Source organism: Diabrotica virgifera, chromosome 5 (genome assembly GCF_917563875.1).
Source record: "Diabrotica virgifera virgifera chromosome 5, PGI_DIABVI_V3a".
Lineage (NCBI taxonomy): Eukaryota > Metazoa > Arthropoda > Insecta > Coleoptera > Chrysomelidae > Diabrotica > Diabrotica virgifera.
This window is the reverse complement of record NC_065447.1, coordinates 16,167,814-16,189,267: the sequence shown is the minus strand read 5'-3', so window position 1 is coordinate 16,189,267 and position 21,454 is coordinate 16,167,814. Positions and strand designations below refer to the sequence as shown.

At 33.4% G+C, this 21,454-nt stretch overlaps 1 protein-coding gene across 7 annotated transcripts in view; it reads right to left on the bottom strand.

Annotated features, from left to right (window-relative positions):
* The window catches only part of LOC114332468 (kinase D-interacting substrate of 220 kDa B), a 239,411-nt gene that overhangs the window by 47,986 nt on the left and 169,971 nt on the right, over positions 1-21,454 (bottom strand). For all 7 annotated transcript variants that reach the window (XR_007698415.1, XM_050652311.1, XM_050652313.1 and 4 more), the window contains 5 exons: positions 20,432-20,580; positions 17,854-17,995; positions 15,163-15,364; positions 8,745-8,945; positions 20-229 (listed from right to left, as the gene is read on the bottom strand). Coding sequence is in view for 6 of the 7 variants with exons in the window: in XM_050652311.1 (XP_050508268.1) it covers positions 20-229; positions 8,745-8,945; positions 15,163-15,364; positions 17,854-17,995; positions 20,432-20,580 (904 nt within the window). In the remaining variant the exon portion in view is untranslated. The remainder of the gene's footprint in view (positions 1-19; positions 230-8,744; positions 8,946-15,162; positions 15,365-17,853; positions 17,996-20,431; positions 20,581-21,454) is intronic.

Here is a 21,454-nt window from a genome sequence, read left to right as displayed (position 1 = left end):
AACTACATCGAATACATACCGATCGAGCCAGAAAACTGTTGAGATTCTCATCGTTCTCGGTCCAATTTCCGACTTGTTTCCTATGCGCAAGCGCAGTCTGCTGGGCAACTTTCACTTTTCTCAAACCGGAATTTTGTAGATAGAAGGGTAGATGTACCATATTGCTTAGATAATTGTGCCCTCCGATATTATTCTCACTAAATAGTCTTCTAGTATTGACTTCTACAGCCTAAATTAAAGAGATAAAGATTAGAACGGGATTATAAATAATAAAAATTAAGTTATAATGTTAATATATTCAATTATGGTTTAGAAATAATCAATTTATAGTAAATAGATTGATAAAATAAGGTTAATTTTGTAGTGATATTATCGCGCTGGGATAGACTCTTTTACACAAAAAGATTTTGCTATATTTGACTCGACAATGCCTGGGAACTTTCCTAAATCTATGAATTTTAATGCAGTACTCTTAATCTAATATTTAATGATGGTCATTGATATGAGGGACCTCAAAAATATTAAACTGAACGTTTATCCTGATCAAATAAAACTTTGGGGTTTTTTATTGTGGAACAAAATTTCACGAATTTACTCAAGTTTCGTCTATTAACAATGTACAGTGGCTTTCTTTGGCTCTTATGTCTTTAGAACCTCCTTTAATATGGTCAAACCTAGAATATTTGGTAACCTAAGAGACCAAACTTCGAATACAGTTTATCAATCTTATTGTAAGTGGCTAGGTCTAGCTACTGGACAAATTACGAACTGAAACTCGCAGCAGAGAAGACCGAAGCCACAATCTAAACGGAAAAAGGAACAGGCAAAGGGTGGAACTACAGAACAAGTCTGCTGCGAGAGGCACGCCGTACAGGACTGTGTCTGTGACAGCCTTATGGGCTATCACTGGATGTGTTCCTCTGCATGTGTTGGCAGTGAAAAGAAAAGAGCTATATGGGAGAAGAGATCTAGGCCTTAAATACTATGGCCGAGTGAAGACAAGAAAGAGAAAGGTCAATTGTAAGATGGCAAGAAGAATGGAACAATGCGGAGGATGTGGTACAATTGGTAAAGATGCTGATCCCGTACGTAAGAGATTGCGTGGACACAGGCGACTAGATTATTCCTTAACGCTGGGATAACTTACAGGATAGTAGGGTTTTAGATTCGAAAAGGCTGACACAGATGAAAGCTTATACTGCGGACACAGTGACACATAAAGTCACATAACTTTAAAGTGCAAAAGATCACAATAGAAAGGAGCAGAATGAAAAGAGAGACAGGTGTGAATTTTGTGACACTGAGAGAAATGATTGAGAGAATAATTAAATAAAAAAGCAGAAAGAGCATTGCTTTATCACCGTGCAGTTATAAAAAAGAAAGAAGTGGAAGAAAGATAGCTTGTCGGAAAAGGTAAGATATGTTTTAAGTGAAAGTAATAGACGTCTTACACTTTAAGTATTATTAACAATAATACTTTTTGGCTTATTTCATATAAATTGTCACCTACAAAACTGAATATACTAACATTTTGGGCAGAAACGGTAAAATTGTTGAGAATAAGACAGATATATAGACACAACAGCGAATCAAATAAAATAAAATTGTGAGAGTAACTTCACAAGACAAATATTTTTAAATATATCTAGAGCAAAATGTTCACATTAAATCTTAAAAGTTCTCAAATTCAAATTTCTGTATATATAAATTCCCTTTGAATTTGAAATATGCACTTAAAGCATTGTGAAGTTTGTTTCTGTTAATTACTAACCTAACTTTTTGTAGTTTGACAAGTGAAGTTTTAACCAATTATTTTTGTAAAATAGTCCTTGCGCCCATTATTAAAATAAAAAAAATAGAAAAAGGATCTCTTTAGCAGTAAAAATATGTGATATTATAAATATCTGAAGGTTTTCGAAGATATCTACGAGATTAAGAGAGAAAAAATAAAATTCGTTAATATGGTTTGTTATTTTGTTTTTGTCCTGTGAAGTACATGTGACGACATAAAACAACACTTAAACTAACCTTCTCCCAAGCAACCTGCGAGACAAAGTAAAAGTAATGTTTATTTTTAAATAAAAAAGCAGTACGCAAAAATGGATATTAAAAAGCATTATGTATGCGAGTAACCATGGATTACAGACATAGTCAAATCAAAACCTCAAAATTACACACGAAATACGAAATTATACATAAAAAAAACGAAATTATACAGTGGGTAGTCAAATCATCATGGACACTAGACATAATTTCCTTATTTTCTAGTTTAAATTGTTATTTTGAGCAAAAAACTAGGGTTCATCCTTTTTTATGTTTGGTATTACTTTTGTATCATCATCCTCTTTACCTTATCCCTATGCGGGGTCGGCTTCCCTAATTGCATTTCTGCACACAATTCTATCTTGGGTCATATCAATGTTAATCCCCTTTACCAACATGTCCTGCCTTATCGTCTCCCCCCAGGTCTTTTTGGTCTTCCTCTCCTACTCCTTCCAGGAATCTGCACTTCAGCTATTCTTCGTATTGGGTGATTAACGTCTCGACGTTGAACATGACCAAACCATCTTAACCTATGCTCTCTCATTTTGGCATCAATTGGTGCCATACCTAAACTTCCCCTAATATACTCATTTCTAATTTTATCCTTCTTTGTCACTCCACTCATCCATCTAAGCATTCTCATTTCCGCCACATGCATTCGTTGTTCCTCATTCTTCTTCACTGCTTAACATTCAGTTCCGTACGTCATAGCCGGTCTTATGGCTGTTTAATAGAATTTTCCCTTCAGCTTCATTGGAATTTTTCTATCACACAACACACCACTCGCTTCTTTTCACTTCATCCATCCAGCCCTAATTCTACTGCATGCATCTCCATCTATTTCTCCATTACTCTGTAATACCGATCCCAGCTACTTAAAACTATTGCTTTTTACAATCAGTTCACCATCCAAAGATACCATTTTATTTGTAGTAACTCCATCTTTAAATGAACATTACAAATACTCTGTTTTTGTCCTACTAAGTTTTAAACCTTTTTCCTCCAGAGCTTGCCTCCACTGTTCCAGTTTTTGTTCTAAGTCTCTTTTACTATTTCCTACTAACACGACATCATCAGCATACATTAAGCACCATGGAATGTTCCCCTGTAGTTTCGCTGTTATCTGGTCCAAAACTAATGAGAATAAATACGGACTACTATACTGCAATCCTACTTTCACATGAAATTTATCAGTCTCTCCCACACCTGTCCTAACACTAGTCGTTACTCCCTCATACATATCCCTCATAATCTTTACATATTCACCAATAACTCCTTTCTTATTGAGTGCCCACCACAGAATCTCTCGAGGAACTCTATTATATGCTTTCTCAAGATCAATGAATACCATATGACCGTTTGTTTCTTTACTCCTGTATTTTTCCATCAACAGCCTTATAATGAAAATTGCATCTGTTGTTGATCTGACCTGCATAAAGCCAAATTGATTCTCGGATATTTCGGTCTCTTCACGTATCCGTCTATCAATTACTCTTTCCCATATTTTCATGGTGTGGCTAAGCAGTTTTATAGCCCTGTAGTTTGTACATTGTTGTATATCTTCTTTGTTTTTGTAAACAGGTACCAGTATACTGCTTCTCCATTCGTCTGGCATTTGTCCAACTTCCATAATTCTATTAAATAGACCTGCTAGCCACCTTGTTCCTGTCTCTCCCAATGCTCTCCATACTTCCCCAGGAATATCATCTGGTCCTACCGCTTTTCCTTTCTTTATTTTTTGAAGCGCTTGAGCCACTTCCTCGTTTGTTATTTTGGTGACCATTACTGCCACTGTCTCCGTTGACTCTACAGGGTGTCTGTCAAATTCTTCATTTAATAAGCTGTCAAAGTACTTTCTCCATCTCTTTTTGACATCCCTTTCGTGAACTAGTATTTTATTATTTTCATCTCGGATACACCTATTCTGATTACAATCTTTTGCTTTCTTTGCTCTCTGTTTGGCTATTTTATATATCTTCGTTTCGCCTTCCCTGGTATCAAGTTGATCGTATAGGTTTGAATAAGCTTCTGCTTTGGCTTTTGCTACTGCTACTTTCGCTTCCTTTTTCGCCACCGCTTGTTAATATTCTGATATTCTTCATAATATCTGATGGTATGTTTCGTTTATATAACAGGTGAATTACTTCATTCAGCTCTACATGGTCTAATGCCTTTTGTAGATCTATGAAGCAACAGTAAGCAGAATAATATTAACTTATATAAAACAAACAATTTATAAAACAAACAATGATATTCTAAAAGTGTGTTTTTATTTGACTGTGTCTTGTAAACAATTCATTGCTCATATTATTTGTAAGTCGGCTGAAAACAGTCATATTATGTAGAACAGATGGTGTAAATAAAATGGATTGTGTTTAAGTAAAAGTATAACACAAGATTTAAGCTGGCATAGGTGGGATATTTTTTGTTTAAAGCGCATCAGAGGAGCTAACTTTTTTTTTGCCTTGCTAGAATATGAACAACTACAAAGGTGCCTCCAACATACCACATAAGAATATCAATAGTAACCTGAGACTTTAACGCTAAGACAAGAAACACCTAAAATGATGACACATATGTAATGTTCCAAAATGATAGAAATCAAAGTGGTGGACGAATCATTTAATTTTACATAAAAAATCAAATTAGTGATGTTTTAGTTTAGGATATGTGGTAAATTTAAGTGTAGTTTTTTATGACACTACTGTTCAATAACCTACTACAATCTTGTTTCACGGAACAATAAGAGCTACAGTTCCATATTCCACGATATAGAATATGTTTAAGTAACGTTATAAACAATAAGTATCCGACTCGAAGGACCAAGGAAGTAGTGGTATTATTGAACTGTAATACCACAACAATAAGCGCTAATACACAGACTAGGTTTATGTGGAGTACCGCAAGGTTCAGTATTGGGTCCTCTTCGGTTCCTTGTCTTTATAAATGACATCACTAATTTAAAAATCGATGGGAAAATTTTTCTTTTTGCTGATGATACCAGTATCACTTAGAGCAACTCAACTATAGCATCTCTTCATGAAACTATAACTTCGGATCTACTGACGATAAAGACCTGGTCTGACTCTAATTTACTCTCTTTTAATGTAGATAAAACAGTAGCATTATCCTATAAAGGAGCTCTTCAACCTTTGCTTCTTAATAACAGCCAGATCAGTACCGTTGATTCTGTAAAATTTCTTGGTATTTTTTTTAGACAGCAACCTCAAATGGTCCCTTCATATCGATTCGTTAAGTAAGAAACTCGCCTCAGCTTGCTATGCAATAAGATCTGTCTCAAGGGAACTCAATTTAGCATCTTCTAAAATAACATATTTTTCGTTATTCGAGTCTCATCTTCGATATGGTCTTCCTTTTTGGGGTTCTAGTACAGCTGCTCAATTTGATGTTATTTTTAAATTGCAAAAAAGAGCAATAAGGTATCTGTTTGGCCTCAGAAGATCTACACATTGCAGAAGTTACTTCAGGAATCACGGAATTTTAACACTTCCATCTTATATATTCTAGAAACGGTTTGTTTAATTCGTAAACACCTTCATGTCTTTTCAGCAAGGCCCAATCATCTTTACTCCACCAGAAATTCAATCTTTCCCACGCACTGAGTTAGTAAAGAAATCTATATTATATTCCTCAAAAAAACTTTACAACCATCTGCCTTTACAACTTAAATCTGCAACATCTTTCCCAAAATTCCGTAAACTGACAAAAGCCTATCTATCTAAAAAACCATATTATTCAATAGAAGAATTTCTTAATGAATAACTAAGAAAATTGGGTTTCATACGCAGTAGCTAAAACTGTCAATTCCTAATGTTGTATTTTATTTGTTGTAAGTATGTTCAATTTTTAATTTGCAATGTATATAAATTTTGCAATTAATTGTTTTTGTCTTTGGTTTTATATCTTATTTACTGTATATTGACGATTTATCTAATTTTATTAAATTGTAGTTCTTATTTGTTATTTGTTGTTGATATTATTTTTCTTTTGACTGTATGTAAGCTTTGTCCATAAAATTGTAAAAATTTTCAGTGACAATGAAGCATATTTCTATTCTATTTTATTCTGTGTGACTTTTATTACATGACGAATAAACATTTACTTAAACTACACTTAAAATTACCGAATATCATAAACTAAAACGTATTCTACGTGATTGGCACTTTTGACTGTTTAAAGGACCCTCTAGTTATGGAGCCTCTATAGCCCGATCAAAGAACAATCTGACCCCAAAAAAAATAAAGGAAGGATGAAAATTTGGGAATAGGTAGTTGAAATTGTCTATTATTATATAAGAAAAAGTTTACAATTCTTACAATATTTAAAAAAAATGGAGAGGAATACCCCCCTCTCGAAGATGAAAAAAAAATGCATTCAAAATAAGACCGGAATTGGATAAAATGACTAATTCTAAACAAATTTTCTTCTATAGAGTTTTTTCACTAAGTCAATACTTTTCGAGTTATTTGCGAGTGAATATGTTCATGTTTAACAAAATAAAACATGTTTTTGGACGGTTTTTCGGATATAACTCAAAAGTAAGTATTTTAGCGAAACAAATATTCTTAGCCCATTAAAAATTGAAAAAAAAATGGTGTATACCTGAGGTCTGTAGACCCGGTAGAAGCAGAGTTGCAGCTAATGAAAAGTAGGTTCTTCTTCGTCAAATTAGAAATCGAATATTTCAATGTGAAATAACCCAAGAACGGAACACTTTTAGGGGAAAATTCATTTTAACTTTTTTAAAGTGTTTAAAAAAGGTTTATTTTTGTTTAAAAAAAAACTTTTAATATTAAAAGTAAGTGAATTAGGCTCCAAATATTTTTGGCCCCTTTTATTTTTTGGTAACAAATCGCGCAAATCACCCCCTAATTAGCTTCACATATACATTTTTACATTACCACTTCACAAGTTACTTTGTCTATGTATTATTTATATGTATGATCTGTAAGTTTCATCGATTCAAAGTGCTTCGTTTTGAAAAAGCTGTAGTTAAAATGGCTTGAACGAGTAACTAATCACCAGTTTAGGCACATTTTGAACAGGCATAGCATAACCAATTTTTGTCTAACAAGAAAAAAAAATATTCAGAAAAGCCAAACGTACATTTTATTACTCATTGAGATTTTTGGTATTCCTAATTGTTTTTAAGTTAATTCCATAAACAATTACGATTTTTTTCAAAATTAAAAAAAATGTTTTATTTTAAACCCAATTTTTTTTCAAAACTGAGCACTTTGAACCAATGAAACTTATAGATAATATAAACAATACATAAGTAAAGTAACTTGTAAAGCGGTAACGATTAATTTTATTTGAGAAGTTAATTAAGGGGTGATTTTCGCCATTTTTTTACCAAAAAATAAAAGGGACCAACAATATTTTGAGCGTAACTCACTTACTTTTAATGCTAGAAGTTTTTTAAAAAAACAAAAATAAACCTTTTTTTAAACACTTTAAAAAAGTTCAAATGAATTTTCCCCGAAAAGTGCTCCGTTATTTGGTTATTTCACATTGAAATATTCGATTTGGAATTCGACGAAGAAGAACCTACATTTCATTAGCTGCAACTCTGCTTCTACTGGGTCTGCAGACCTCACGCATACACCATTTTTTTCAATTTCTTATAAGATATATTTTTACTAAGAATATTTTTTTTCAATAAAATACTTACTTTTTGATTTATCTCCGAAAAACCGTCCAAAAACATTTTTTTGTGGTTAAAAATGAACACATTCATTCGCAAATAACTCGAAAAGTATTGACTTAGTAAAAAACTCTATAGAACAAAAGTTGCTTAAAATTAGTGATTTTATCCAATTCCGGACTTATTTTGAACATATATTTTTTCACCCCCGAGAAAAAAATTTTCACCCCGTATTTTCCAATTTTTGTAAAATGGAGGGGATGTAGAATTGTAAACTTTTTCTTATAATAGACAATTTCAACTACCTATTGCCAAATTTTCATCCTTCCTTTATTTTTTTGGAGGGTTTCGTAAAATGTTGCGTTCCCTGATCGGGCTACTAGGAAATAATGCAATAAATGTCTGCAAGTGGCATCATTCGCCACTATCCTGGTTCAAAGAGGAATTTTGTTGTGTGTCCCCCTCCACCAAGGAATAAAATACCCGATGATATCTTTTATCAGATGACGTTGGCCCTAAACTAATTTGCTAGATGAGTCTAATTGCAAAATCATATTAACTAAGCATAAACAGTGTTTGTCTGCAAGATTATCTAATGGCGTGTATTTCTACAAGGGTTACCTTTTTGGCATTCACACTCACCATCTCAATATTAGCAAATTTGTTCAAGGTAAAAATTAGACTCTCTAACTTGTTGAAGTTCAACCAACCTCAAAATGTTAAAGATATCCCCTTTCATTTCCTCTTAAACAATTATAAATAGAACCTCAAAAGTGGTGAACCTAAAGATGTTGGTTATAAAGATCCAAATTAGGTTGTAAGCTTGTGTTGTTATTTGCCTTTAAGTTAACAATCAATTAAATAATTAATTTTGTTTATCTATGAAGCGCTAGCAAGTCTCTTAGTTGCATAAATTATATTAAAGCCTTAAAAATAACCCTTGCAAAACATTTAAAGGTTCCTGTAATGTGTAACAGTTGAAACTGGTTACTCGCAAAATATCAAAACGTTGAAAAATCCACTGCCGACTTACCTTGGCAATAACATGTGGATCTATGGCTAATATCACAATGAACGGGGTGTTCGCGTCGGAAAAAAGCATATGTACAGTATCTAAAACAAGCAGCACCTTATCTTGCTCACAACTATCGAGTCCGTCCACTACCACTACGAGTCTGGTTTGTTGACTGCTCAAACTGTCTAAACATTTTACCATGTCTTTCATTAAATTAACCTAAAAACAAAAAACGAATGTTAATAAATAAAAAAGTTTTAAAAAGGGGGTAAACCCTGTATACCTTCAATATAACAACGTGGAATGAAGTAAACACGTCTGTTGTATGTAGGCATATGAATTTATTAAAAAATCCTTAAAATTTATCCACAAGGGAGTGGGAGTACAAAACGTTTTCGGTCAATCTGACCATCATCAGTGTAAACGTCCAGTGTATCAATTACTTGTACACTGGACGTTTACACTGATGATGGTCAGTTTGACCAAAAACGTTTTGTACTTCCACTCCCTTGTGGATAAATTTTAAGGATTTTTTAATAAATTCATATGCCTACATACATCAGAAGTGTTTACTTCATTCCACGTTGAAATAAAAAAGTAGCTACCCTTACATAGGCCCATGACCCCGAGCCTTAAAAAACAAACAAAGTATTCTTCTCCGAAAGTCTTTGGAGCGCTAAATACGAATTTTTTCAACTGTAAATGGGATCCTCTCTCTTCATAGTGGAATTTTGAAATTATTATATACATAGCTCTGAAGATGACTTTATAAGCCGAAAGCCCTCAGCTAGGAAATAAATTTCACATACTTCAAAAATATTTTCTCCCTGTCACACAATCATAGTGTTTGTAGAAACTAAGAAATTTTAAAATTGGATATCTGAGTATCTGAGCAAAAAAGAAGTTCTGATTTGAGTCAACTCAAGTCATTCAAAAGATTGAGACATACTTTAAGATGACAACAGTTTCTGAGAGAAAAATTATATTACGATGTTACATTGTTGTATCACAACACGACAATAGAATGTTCATAAAGAACGTCCTAAAAAAGAGAGAGATGTACAAACTGTAGGTGCTGGTTGTAAAAGAATGTGAGGCTATTACCTATAATAAAGAGGGTTTCTACAATCGTTCAAAAAAAGCTTTTACAAAGGATGCTAAGCAATTTATTGAAAAGAAAAATACTAAAGGGGAACAAACTAGGATATAAAGGGGAACAAACAACAATATACCTCGTCCAATTTACTTACCGTTGCACGTCATCCGCGCCATAGCCTGTGACACGATACCAACACGAAATATTTAGGCGGTGGGTGTGTTCTTTTTTAGAATCAAAATGATTCTAAAGGGGAACACACCTACCGCCTAGATATTTCGTGTTGGTATCGTGTCACAGGCTATGGCGCGGATGACGTGCAACGGTAAGTAAATTGGACGAGGTATATAAGACTAATATATCTACCAAAACCAAGATCATAAAGAGAGACAAATTCTACAATTACAATGTTACTTACAGTCTTTCGAAATGTCTATGTGTGTGCACACTATTGTCTATGACCAAATTCACTGGTATAGTCGGTTCGCTAAACTCGGACACAACTGGCTAGTGATTTTGTAACATTACAAACGTCACATCTTTGCTATTTTATTTTTAAATAATTATTTTATTTTCTTTATATTTCATTAATAATTTTCTTCTATTTGTTTTACCTGTTTTCTTCGTTAAAAACTCGTTGGCGCCCTCTTTTATTATCTTCTATTTACTATCTCTTTTCATTTAAATCATCAACTGAACTCCGTACCCCGTATATCCTTACTCTCTAGATATCTGTCTTTTAATACGGAACATGCCTGCCACCTCCTAAGTGACACTTCGTCTCTCAATTTTCAAAATGGTGGTGGAAAATTAATTTTGGTATAAAAGCCAATTACAGGGCTGATAATAGCTATCTATTTCCAGACTTATTAATATTCTCTTAGGGTGAGTTTTTTATTCTTATCATATTAATCACATTCATTATATTACTACATGCATATCTAGCTTTTTATAATAATTTCTATAGTCATTTTTTCCTACACCTAACCTCGACTCTCCACGTGTCTTGATATCTTAATTTTGAATATTTCATTTCATCTACTGATGCTTTTAGTAACCAGATAATTTAACTATTCTCCTCATCTTAATTCCATTTAATTTACCCCTTGCCATTTGCTACTTTTTGAATACTTTTTGGCAAGGTACCTACCTTTCTTCTTGATGTCAAAACTTATACACGTTTTGTATTCTAGTTTTTGGGAATAAATCAACCTTTCTCCCTTCAGGAGCTTCAAGGCATCCTCACCGGTTGATGGAACTAATAAGGCTTACACAATGAAGACCATGTCATCTAGACTGCAACGACTACCATCTCCAGTTGCAGGGGCCTAGGGCCGAACATCTGCCTAGGTCTACAAGAAGTCTACAGCAGTACCACTCGACATCAAGAAGTTACCAGCGAACCAGATACCAAAAGCCATAAGTATAATCAAGAATTGTTAGTTTTTGACAAGAATTTGAATATATTTGTTAATGCATTTAATAAGTCATATTTTTATTATATCTTTATTGAACAAATAAACATGATTAGTTAAAAATACTGTTTTTTTTTGCTTCCATTTTAAATTCTCAGAGTTCATATCTAAAATTAGGACAAGACGAACACACACCCTCAGAGACTCAGCTAAGCTAGGGCGAACGATAGCTATCTTGGATGATTGAAGTATTATTTTCGAATATTATTTCAATTAGCTGCGGTAGTCTATTGTCGTTTTTGTTTCACTGGCGCCCAACGTAGTAAATAATATTGTCAATTTGGTAAAATTGGCAAAAAAAAAATTACTAAATAGTTAGTAATTTTGCCAATTTTGGCAAAATTGGCCAAAAACAAAAAAATTACCTACTAAAATCACTAGTCAGTTGTGTCTGAGTTTAGCGAACCGACTATATCACGATCCAGGCAGTGGAGGCGATGTAGCAACTGTGGGTTTTTGCAGATACCAGCCAAAAAACGAAGCGAGCTTCTAACACCTTGGTACACGAAGGGCACTATACTTGTGATTGATTGCACTTTTAATTGGATTAAGGTCCGGGACGGACTTTACTGAAGCACAACACAGCTGAGACTTCTTTTTCTTAACTCACACTGATTTGCTCACAATTTTGAGTGCTACGAGCAACGGGAGTGGTGCTGGGAAGTCGACTCAAATCGCACTGCCCCTAAAAGGGCGAGTTGCCCTGGTACATTGTGCCTGGAAGGTAGCGGGGTGGCACTTGAGGTCTCGAAGAGAAAGTCTTTTCCGAAACATATCTCTTTGAGGCACACACATTAAACACTAAACACTTTTGTCCTTACAGATTTACATTGTTGGCAGTATTGCAATTCAAAAATGGAGTTAAAGATTTGTGCGAAATTAACAATATTTTTAACAGTTTTACCATGTTCGAATAATTATTCGAACATACATAACCTCACAAACAACAAAAAACCGCTATGTTTGCACCTTACAGTTAGGATATCTAAGAAATCAGAGTCAATTTGGTAATTGGATCTCAGATTCGCATTTAGCGTATAAAAATCTTCTGAAAAGGATACTCTGATCTCTAGATCCGAATATTGGTCAAATTTTGTCGGCCTGTAGTATCTGATGATTATATTATCAATATCTTTCATACAAATATTGCTGGTACTCAATATTACTTTGCTACTTTAAATTGCTAATTTTCTTTCATAGTTATTTTAATGTTTATAAGGATATACGCCGAAGCATAATTCTAGCAAACAAATGCTATTTTGGACTGAGTAGACATATGAGAAGCAGAAACTTAAGCCAAGAAACAAAAATAACTATATACAAAACCCTTACACAACCAGTGTTAACACATGGATTGGAGACATGGACCATCTCCAAGGCAGATGAAAACCTCCTGCTATATGAACGAAGGATCCTGAGAGGAATATTCGGTGGCATCTGTGAAAATGGTGTTTGGAGGAGGAGGTATACCACAGATATAAACATATATTTGGTGGTACAGACGTGGTATCTCTTATAAAAATAGGAAGACTAAGATGGACAGGACATCTTGCAAGATCACAGCAGAACAACCTTCCTAGAAGAATCCTTATGTCAAAACTTGTGGGAAAAAGAAATAGGGGTATGGGTAAGAAATATGGGTATATAGGGTAGGGAATGTGTAGAGAAACATACTGCGGTCGGACAAGCGAAACGTAGAACAGGGGTTACTGAGAGAGTATCAAAGTTGCCTACGAAGATAATTAAATCCATTTACTAAGGCTGAATATCAGTACACCCATCCTAAATTAAATATAAATAAAAGTTATTATATCTGGTCAGCTGTATGACGGGACAGAGCCGGTCGGTCGGCCCCAATAGTCGATTGAGGAAATGAAGCATTTTGGCTCGCAATTTTTTCGTCCAGCATGGATTTACTTGAAATTTTCACAGAAGGTAGGGAATAGTCCAAGGATCATTTTCTATATCATGCCGCTATCATACGCTAAAACTTTGGGGGTGGTTGCCACCCCATCTCGGGGGTGGGAATTTTTTATTACATTTTAACCATGTAATTCGATGGAAATAGTGATTCTAAGAAAAAATTGTTTTTTACATTTTCTTCGTAAAACTAATATTTTTTGAGTTATTCGCGCTTGAAAATAACAGTTTTTCCACGAAAAAATCGACTTTTTTGAGAATACCTCGAAAAATATTCTATGTACTTTTGGCGATAAAAAGTTTCTTCAAAAATGATTTAAATACCAAATAAAATAATAAACAATAAAATAATAATAAAATAAATAAAAAAATACCAAATAGCAAAAAATCAATTTTTCTTTAAACTTCAATTTTTCCAAAATTAGGCATTTTAAATAGGTCAAACTCCTTGTCCCAATTTTGAATTAGGAAGGTAGTTAGGGGGTTCTTTTCACTGATTTTTTCGTAGAGAAAAGCAGGTACCGACATTTTTTTGATTATAAGTCGCTTAATTTTCATGCTAGAAACTTTTTATTATGTTTTTGCAAGGTCTAATTGTATACTTGAAAAAAGATTATTATTATTATAAGTTTTCCTCGAAAAATGCAAATTTTTCCCATTATTTGGCTTTGGAGATTTCAAATTATGCATTTGACGAAAAAAGCTAACCTTTAACATGCCGTATCTCGGTTTGTATTGGTCTTAAAGATATTATTGGAGAATAATTTGGTTTCTGTTGGAACGCTAATCAAGAAGTTGATATTAATCAATCATTTATTGTAATCAATTTTCTTGATGGGAATCAAATCGCGACATGAAAAATACATGTAAAACACTAATCAGTTATTGATTGTAGGTAAAGTAATTAAAATATAGCCGCAGCTCTTAAATTATTAAAAATTGCTTATTATTATTATTGATTTGTAAGTAAAAACAAGAAATTAACATCAGAAAGAGTTTAATTATGTTTTATTTTAAATTAAAACCAAAATAATAAAATAAATCAGTCAACATAACCTCAAAATGCGACATCTGTCAGAAGTACGCTTAATCAAATATAATTGTAATTAAATATTTGATAATGATCAGTTTTGATTAGCGTTCGAACAACCGGCCCTATAAGATATAATTTTGATATCTACAGTTTTTTTGAATAAATGCATATTCGAGGTATTCTTAAAAAACCCTCTAAAAAAGTCGATTTTTTCGTTGAAAAACTGTTATTTTCAAGCGCGAATAACTCGAAAAATATTAGTTTTACGAAGAAAATGTAAAAAACATTTTTTCTTAGAATTACTTTTTCCATGAAATTACATGGTTAAATGTAATAAAAAATTCCCACCCCCGAGATGGGGTGGCAACCACCCCCACTTTTTAGCGTTTGATAGCGGCATGTTATAGAAAATGATCCTTGGACTATTCCCTACCTTCTGTGAAAATTTCAAGTAAATCCATGCTGGACGAAAAAATTGCGAGCCAAAATGCCTTATTTCCTCAATCGACTATTGGGGCCGACCGACCGGCTCTGTCCCGTCATACAGCTGACCGACTATAATAACTTTTATTTATATTTAAAATACAATGTGTGTAGTGATTTTCAGCCTTAGTAAATGGATTTAATTACCTTCGTAGGAAAGCAACTTTGATGCCCTCTCAGTAACCCCTGTTCTACGTTTCGCTTGACCGATCGCAGTATGTTTCTCTACACAATCACAGTAATCAACTGTGAAAAATCTAGCTTTAGTAAATTTAAAGAGATTTTTCAGCGCTGCCTCTCCGTCTAAAATAGGCGCAGCAACTGGCAACAGTTGGCAATGGATAGAACTGACTGGCGTAATAAACCTGGGAAGGTCGAGACTCTTTTACAGGGCTGTAGCACCATTAATGATGATAAGGATATACGTACCTCTTGTCTAAGTGTTTGCAAAAATCCCTCAGACTTCAATGTTTCCAACTTAGATATAGACCTTTGGAGGTGTCTCCTTTGGGAAAAAAGTAAAGCTTTCAACATCCTACTCCAGGTATACATATTGGCTAGGCATGCGACGCCGAGCAGCAAGGCGGCAACAACCAGAATCATTTTTAGCGTAAATTCATTGATGTCAGTACTGTAACAAAAAAAAAAACTTTATTAAAACTTTATTTGCTTGGTTGTGTATTAACCAGTGATATACGAAATAAATATTCTCTTTGGCTCGCCGTTCAAGCACATTCCATCTGAAGAGCTAAAAATAGCTAAACATGTGTCACTGTAACAAAAAAAAAACTTTATTAAAACTTTATTTGCTTGGTTGTGTATTAACCAGTGATATACGAAATAAATATTCTCTTTGGCTCGCCGTTCAAGCACATTCCATCTGAAGAGCTAAAAATAGCTAAACATGTGTCACAGAATGGCGGGTTAGACGAGGTGTGAACATTCCTTTTCGTATATTTATACAAAACTTTATTAACAGGATAACCTCAATAACAGTAAAATACAATAAAGAAAAAATCAGTTAGGCTCCACTAATCATAACTAACTAAATATAGAAAGGTCAAAATTTTGTCCTTTCTAAAATAAGATTACTGAGATACATACTGTATTTACCAGTGGCGGCTCGTGGCCTTAGAGACAGGGTCGGCAAGATTTTTTTCTCCTCATATAGGTATACCATCTAATTAAAAGGCTTAAATCATCATAGGAGATTTTTTTGTTTTTTTTTGTTTGGTTTACTTAACATTCTCTCTTGTGTCAGTGTTTTGACAATACGTTTTGATTATTTTGAGACAAGAGAAATCCCGTTCATTTGAGGCAGAAGTTAGTGGTAATAAGAGAATTTATGAACAGTTTGTTGTAGTGAATTGAAGTTCTTACTATATAAAATTATACATATTTGTAACTTATCTCACTTTCCGAAAATATTTGGATAGCATCAGCATAATTTTTAAGTAATTTGTAATATAAATAAATATATTGGAACTTTTTTGGCGAAGGTAACTTTTAAATTTTGAATTATCAAAGAGGTCAGAAAATTGGCAAATCTTCAAAATTCGAAAAACGAGTATCTATTTGCATAATAGCAGGTATCCAAAATTTCAAAATATACTCGTTTTTCGAGATATGTATCATGCCTTTGTCTTTTTTGGGGTGGTTCGAAAATATCAAGCGAATCCAAAACGTCACTGCGTATAATATATTGGAAACTTTATCATTACGAAAATCTCTGAGATTTTGCACCCGCTTTCTTATTTTATTTTTGGAATAAATAATGACAATTAACTGATTTTAAACAACAATGAATATCAAATGGGTTTGGGCAAACACTTTCTTAAAAATATTTAAAAGAATATTAAAAGAGTAATCATTTAATAAAGTTCTCAAACCGATTGCTTCACGGATCGAGATATCACCGCTTTCAAAATCGTCGCCTTCGATAATAAAATAAAAAACTTCCAAAAAGCTGTTCACGAAAATCGGCTACAGTGAAAACTAACCGAGATTTAAAATTTCATCGCGTCTGACAAACTGTTTGCATTTTTTTCGAAACAAATTGTTCTAAAACAGTAATCCGTTTAAGCGAGCTAAAATGGCAAGAAAAGACGATATTCTGTAATTTTTTACACGTATCCTGTAAAACTATATTCATTCTATGCGCATGCCAGTGAGTAAATAAAGCTTGTGGTGCAATAGTTTTAACTTTTGCCTGGAGACCATTCAATTCACCGGACACCATGGCAGCGCCGTCGTAAATTTGCCTTACCAATTTATTTTTGATATCCATAAATTTCATTCTGATCTCTGATCTGTCCTTTAAAACACCAAAAATATATTCTGCTTTATTGCTTTTACTGACGTCTGTAAAACCTAAAAACCTCTCATAAATATTACCACGTAACGCCTATCGAACAACAATTGATAGTTGTGAATAACATGATAATCAGAAGTTTCATCTACTTCTAGCGAAAAGCAAATGGTTTTCAGAATCTCAGATTCAATAACGTTATTCAAAATGTAACTAATTGATTATATTAGTTCATTCTGTACTGTTTTAGACAAGCCGCTAAATATCTTCGAATCAGAAAAAAAATTGGAAAATTTCAAATCGTATTTCTTAAACAATTTTATTAGTTCTCTATAATTACTTTGATTTAACGAATGCTCGTAATGCCGTAAATGATAATTCCTGACAACTTAAATAAATTACAATATCAATTAAACGACGTAAAACGGCGTGATTATTTTTTACAATGTCTGCCGATGCTTCCAAATGAAACATCGGCAGATTTAAATGTGCCGTACCTGCCGCTTAATGTAAATCGTCAAGCTCGAGATGAGCTGGGGTCGGCTTGCCGAAAACAGTCAGATGAATGGCTCGGATCATTCATTTTTTGAAAAGTCTCTTATGCGCAGGGATCACTTAACGCTCGGATTGGCCGAATCCTTTTAAAAACCATGAATAAAGTCTGTATTATTTGACAGATTTTTTTTATTTCACAGATACATATGACATCAACTCTGATTAAATTAAATATTAAAACAAATCTATATCTATAAAAGTCTGGGTCGGCACTGCCGACCCTGACCGACTACCACTGGTATTTACGGTATACTTACACGGTAGCTGTCGCACTAACATGGATAAGGTATATAGTCAAGGCACACGTTCCAGTTAATAACATTAATAACGTCACTTCGAAGAAGACGACGTATGGTAAACAACATACTTTTCTATATGTCCAACTCGACGCACTTTTCACTAAAATCATACAAAAACCATAATTAAAAAAAATCTAGTCAAAAAAACTACTAATTAAATGTAAATAAACAATGTAAGTTGCAAAGGGCACCGCACAGATCTTATGGAACATGTAATGTCACTCAAATCCAACAAAATTTATATGATTAGATTCGTCTCGAAATTACAATAATTTCATATCATTGCGTCAACTCTGAATTTTGATTAATAACAGCGTAAATTGATATAAATGAATCTAAAATCAAATGGCTGTGTGCGTGAGCTAGAGAGAAAAGGGATTCTGTCAATCGCCAGTCCATAAAACTTTCTGCATGTCTTTAAGCAGAGGCTTACTTATAGATAATAAAGTAGGTATAATTTGGTCAGTCGTACCAAAGTACATATATTCTTCTTCTTTGGGTGCCGTCTTCTTAGCGAAGGTTGACGATGACTTCTGCAAAGTATTCTATATTTTGGGCTTTTCTTATTAGACTTTGAAAGTCTAATCCTGTCCAATCTTTGATGTTGCGCGCCAGGTCATTTTTGTCGTCTACCCGGGCTGCGTCTGCCTCCTATTTTCCCTTCTATAATAATTTGAAGGAAGTTATACCTATTGTGTCTAAACGTATACAGGGTGTTTGGTAAAGAATAGACCATAGCTTAACTTTAGATTCCTGAGGTTAAAATATGTAGATTTAAGCTAACTTACCTTAGTACAAAAGTTATTAATAACCGAAATACAGGGTGTCAAAGTTAAACTTTTATTTTATTTATTTCTGAATATTTCCTGACAGGCATTTGACAACATCACGAAATTTGGTAAGTGGGGCTGATACCGTCCACCCTACGAAATTATGTTAAACAAACGTTTCTGGCTACTACCAGAGGCGTACGACGCGGGAACGTGAATGGTTGACCCTTCCCAAATTCTACGCCACTGGCGGAATTGCTATTTTAGTGCAATTTTTTGATTCACCAATACTTTCTATGTAAATTATATACTCTTCAGTCGTAACGATAAAGCCATTAGTTTTCGAGATATTTGAAGCTAAAAACGAAGGAGCATAATAAATTAATCAAAATAAGTGTGCCTTTTCATTTTTAACTTCAAATATCTCGAAAACTAATGACTTTATCCTTACGAATGAAAAGTATATTATTTGCTTAGAAAGTATTGGAGACTCTAAAAATTATGCTAAAATAGCAGTTTTATCAGTGGCGTAGAATTTGGGAAGGGTCAACCATTCACTTTCCCCTGTCGTACGCCTCTGGTAGTAGTCAAAAACGATTATTTAACATAATTTAGTAGGGTGTACAGTGCCTACACTTTCTGCCAAGTATGACATGGATGTGTCAAATTATTTTAAAGTATTCTGTTTTTTAAATAATTTATTCTTCATTTAAAACTTTAAGAACTATGTGTGGCCGGTACTATAAAACTATTTGACATATCCTTATGAAAGTTGGCAGAAAGTGTAGGTACTGTACATCCTACTAAATTATGTTAAATAATCGGTTCTGGCTACTACCAGAGGCGTACGACAAGGGAAAGAGAATGGTTGACCCTTCCCAAATTCTACGCCACTAATGAAACTGCTATTTTAGCATAGTATTAAGATTCTCCAATACTTTCTATGCAAATAATATACTCTTCATTTGTAACGATAAATTTATTAGTTTTTGAGATATTTGAAGTTAAAAATGAAAAGGCACATTTATTTTAATTAATGTATTATGCTCCTTCGTTTTTAGCTTCAAATATCTTGAAAACTAATGGCTTTATCGTTACGAATGAAGAGTATGTTATTTACATAGAAAGTATTGGAGAATCAAAAAATTGCACTAAAATAGCAATTCCGCCAGTGGCGTAGAATTTGGAAAGGGTCAACCATTCACTTTCCCCTGTCGTACGCCTCTGGTAGTAGCCAGAATCATTTGTTTAATATAATTTAGTAGGGTGAACAGTACCACCACCATTTACCACATTTCGTGTTATTGTCCCATGCCTGTCAGGAAATATTCAAAAATAAATAAAATATAAGGTTAACTTTGACACCCTGTATTTCGGTTATTATCAACTTTTGTACTAAGGTAAGTTAGCTTAAATAGACCTATTGTAACCTCAGGAATCTAAGGTTAAGCTATGGCCCATTCTTTACCAAACACCCTGTATAGTTCGTCCAATCGACTTAACTCATGCTAGGTTAAGCTATTTTCAATAGTAACTAGACTAATAGTATTTATGAATGACAGTTTTATGGACTTCAAAAATGTGATTTCCATAAACATTACAACTTACGACGTTATTAATCAAAATTCAGAGTTGGCGCAATAATATTAAATAAGTGTAATTTCGAGATGAATCTATTCATGTAATTTTTATTGTATTTGAGCAACATTACATTTTCCATAAGATGTGTGCGGTGTCCTTTTAAAGAAATTATTATACCGTATTACCTGGTTTAGGTTTGAATGCTCTGTACAATCTAGTAGCGACTGATCCATAGCGACTTTCAATAGCATCGTAAAGAGAACCGATCATTTGAACTACTGAGTTTTCACCGCCGGCTGTACTGCTTACTCTAGTTTGATCAGTGAAGAAAAATCTGTAAAACAGAAATATAATGTTATCTTATGTATGTATGTGTACGTGACTTGACATTATTGGCTTCATACAGTGCACTGGAATAAAGGTTACCCCCTTAATAACTTATTTATTTTTAGCACATAAGCAAAACGCTGGGACAGGTCGATTTTTAAAATAATTATAGTATATTATAGCATCAATGTTTCGAACTTTACGCGATCCCTCTTCAGGCGACAGGCATAACTTTCATTTTTTTAAATGGAAAAGTACATCATGTGACACCTCATTGAAAAGCTTTTGAAATACTGATTACAAAACTGTATATTACTTTAATCCTTTTTGAGAGAGTAGGCGCACAATTTCGGTAGAATTATTTTTAAATGCAGTTTTTTCGAATCCTGAGAAAACTAATAAGTATTTTTGAAAAATTTAAACGCAGAATAAAATATTACAGTATTATCGATGGACGAAAGTCCCTGAGAACTTCTATAATTTTTATTCTAATAAGTCACAGGGGTGAAAAAAGGAGAAAATTTAGTCTGATTTTTAATTTCAAATATATCATTCAAAAGCAACTTTTTGTTTATTCTACAAGGGACTCTTTGCCTTTGGTAATAATGTAATCTTTCATTTTACGTTTACATTTTTCAAAAATACTTATTAGTTTTCTCAAGATTCGAAAAAAATAAATGCGTTAAAAAAGAATTTAACCGAAAGTAATGTACATTTTTGTAATCTGTATTTTAAAAGCTTTTAAATGAAGTGTCACATGACATGATGTACTTTCCCATTTAAAAAACTCAAAGACAAACCTCGTAAGGTTCTTAATGTAGAAATTTGTATAACGTAATGTCATTGATTATAAACACACACATGGGTGTTTTTAATCAATG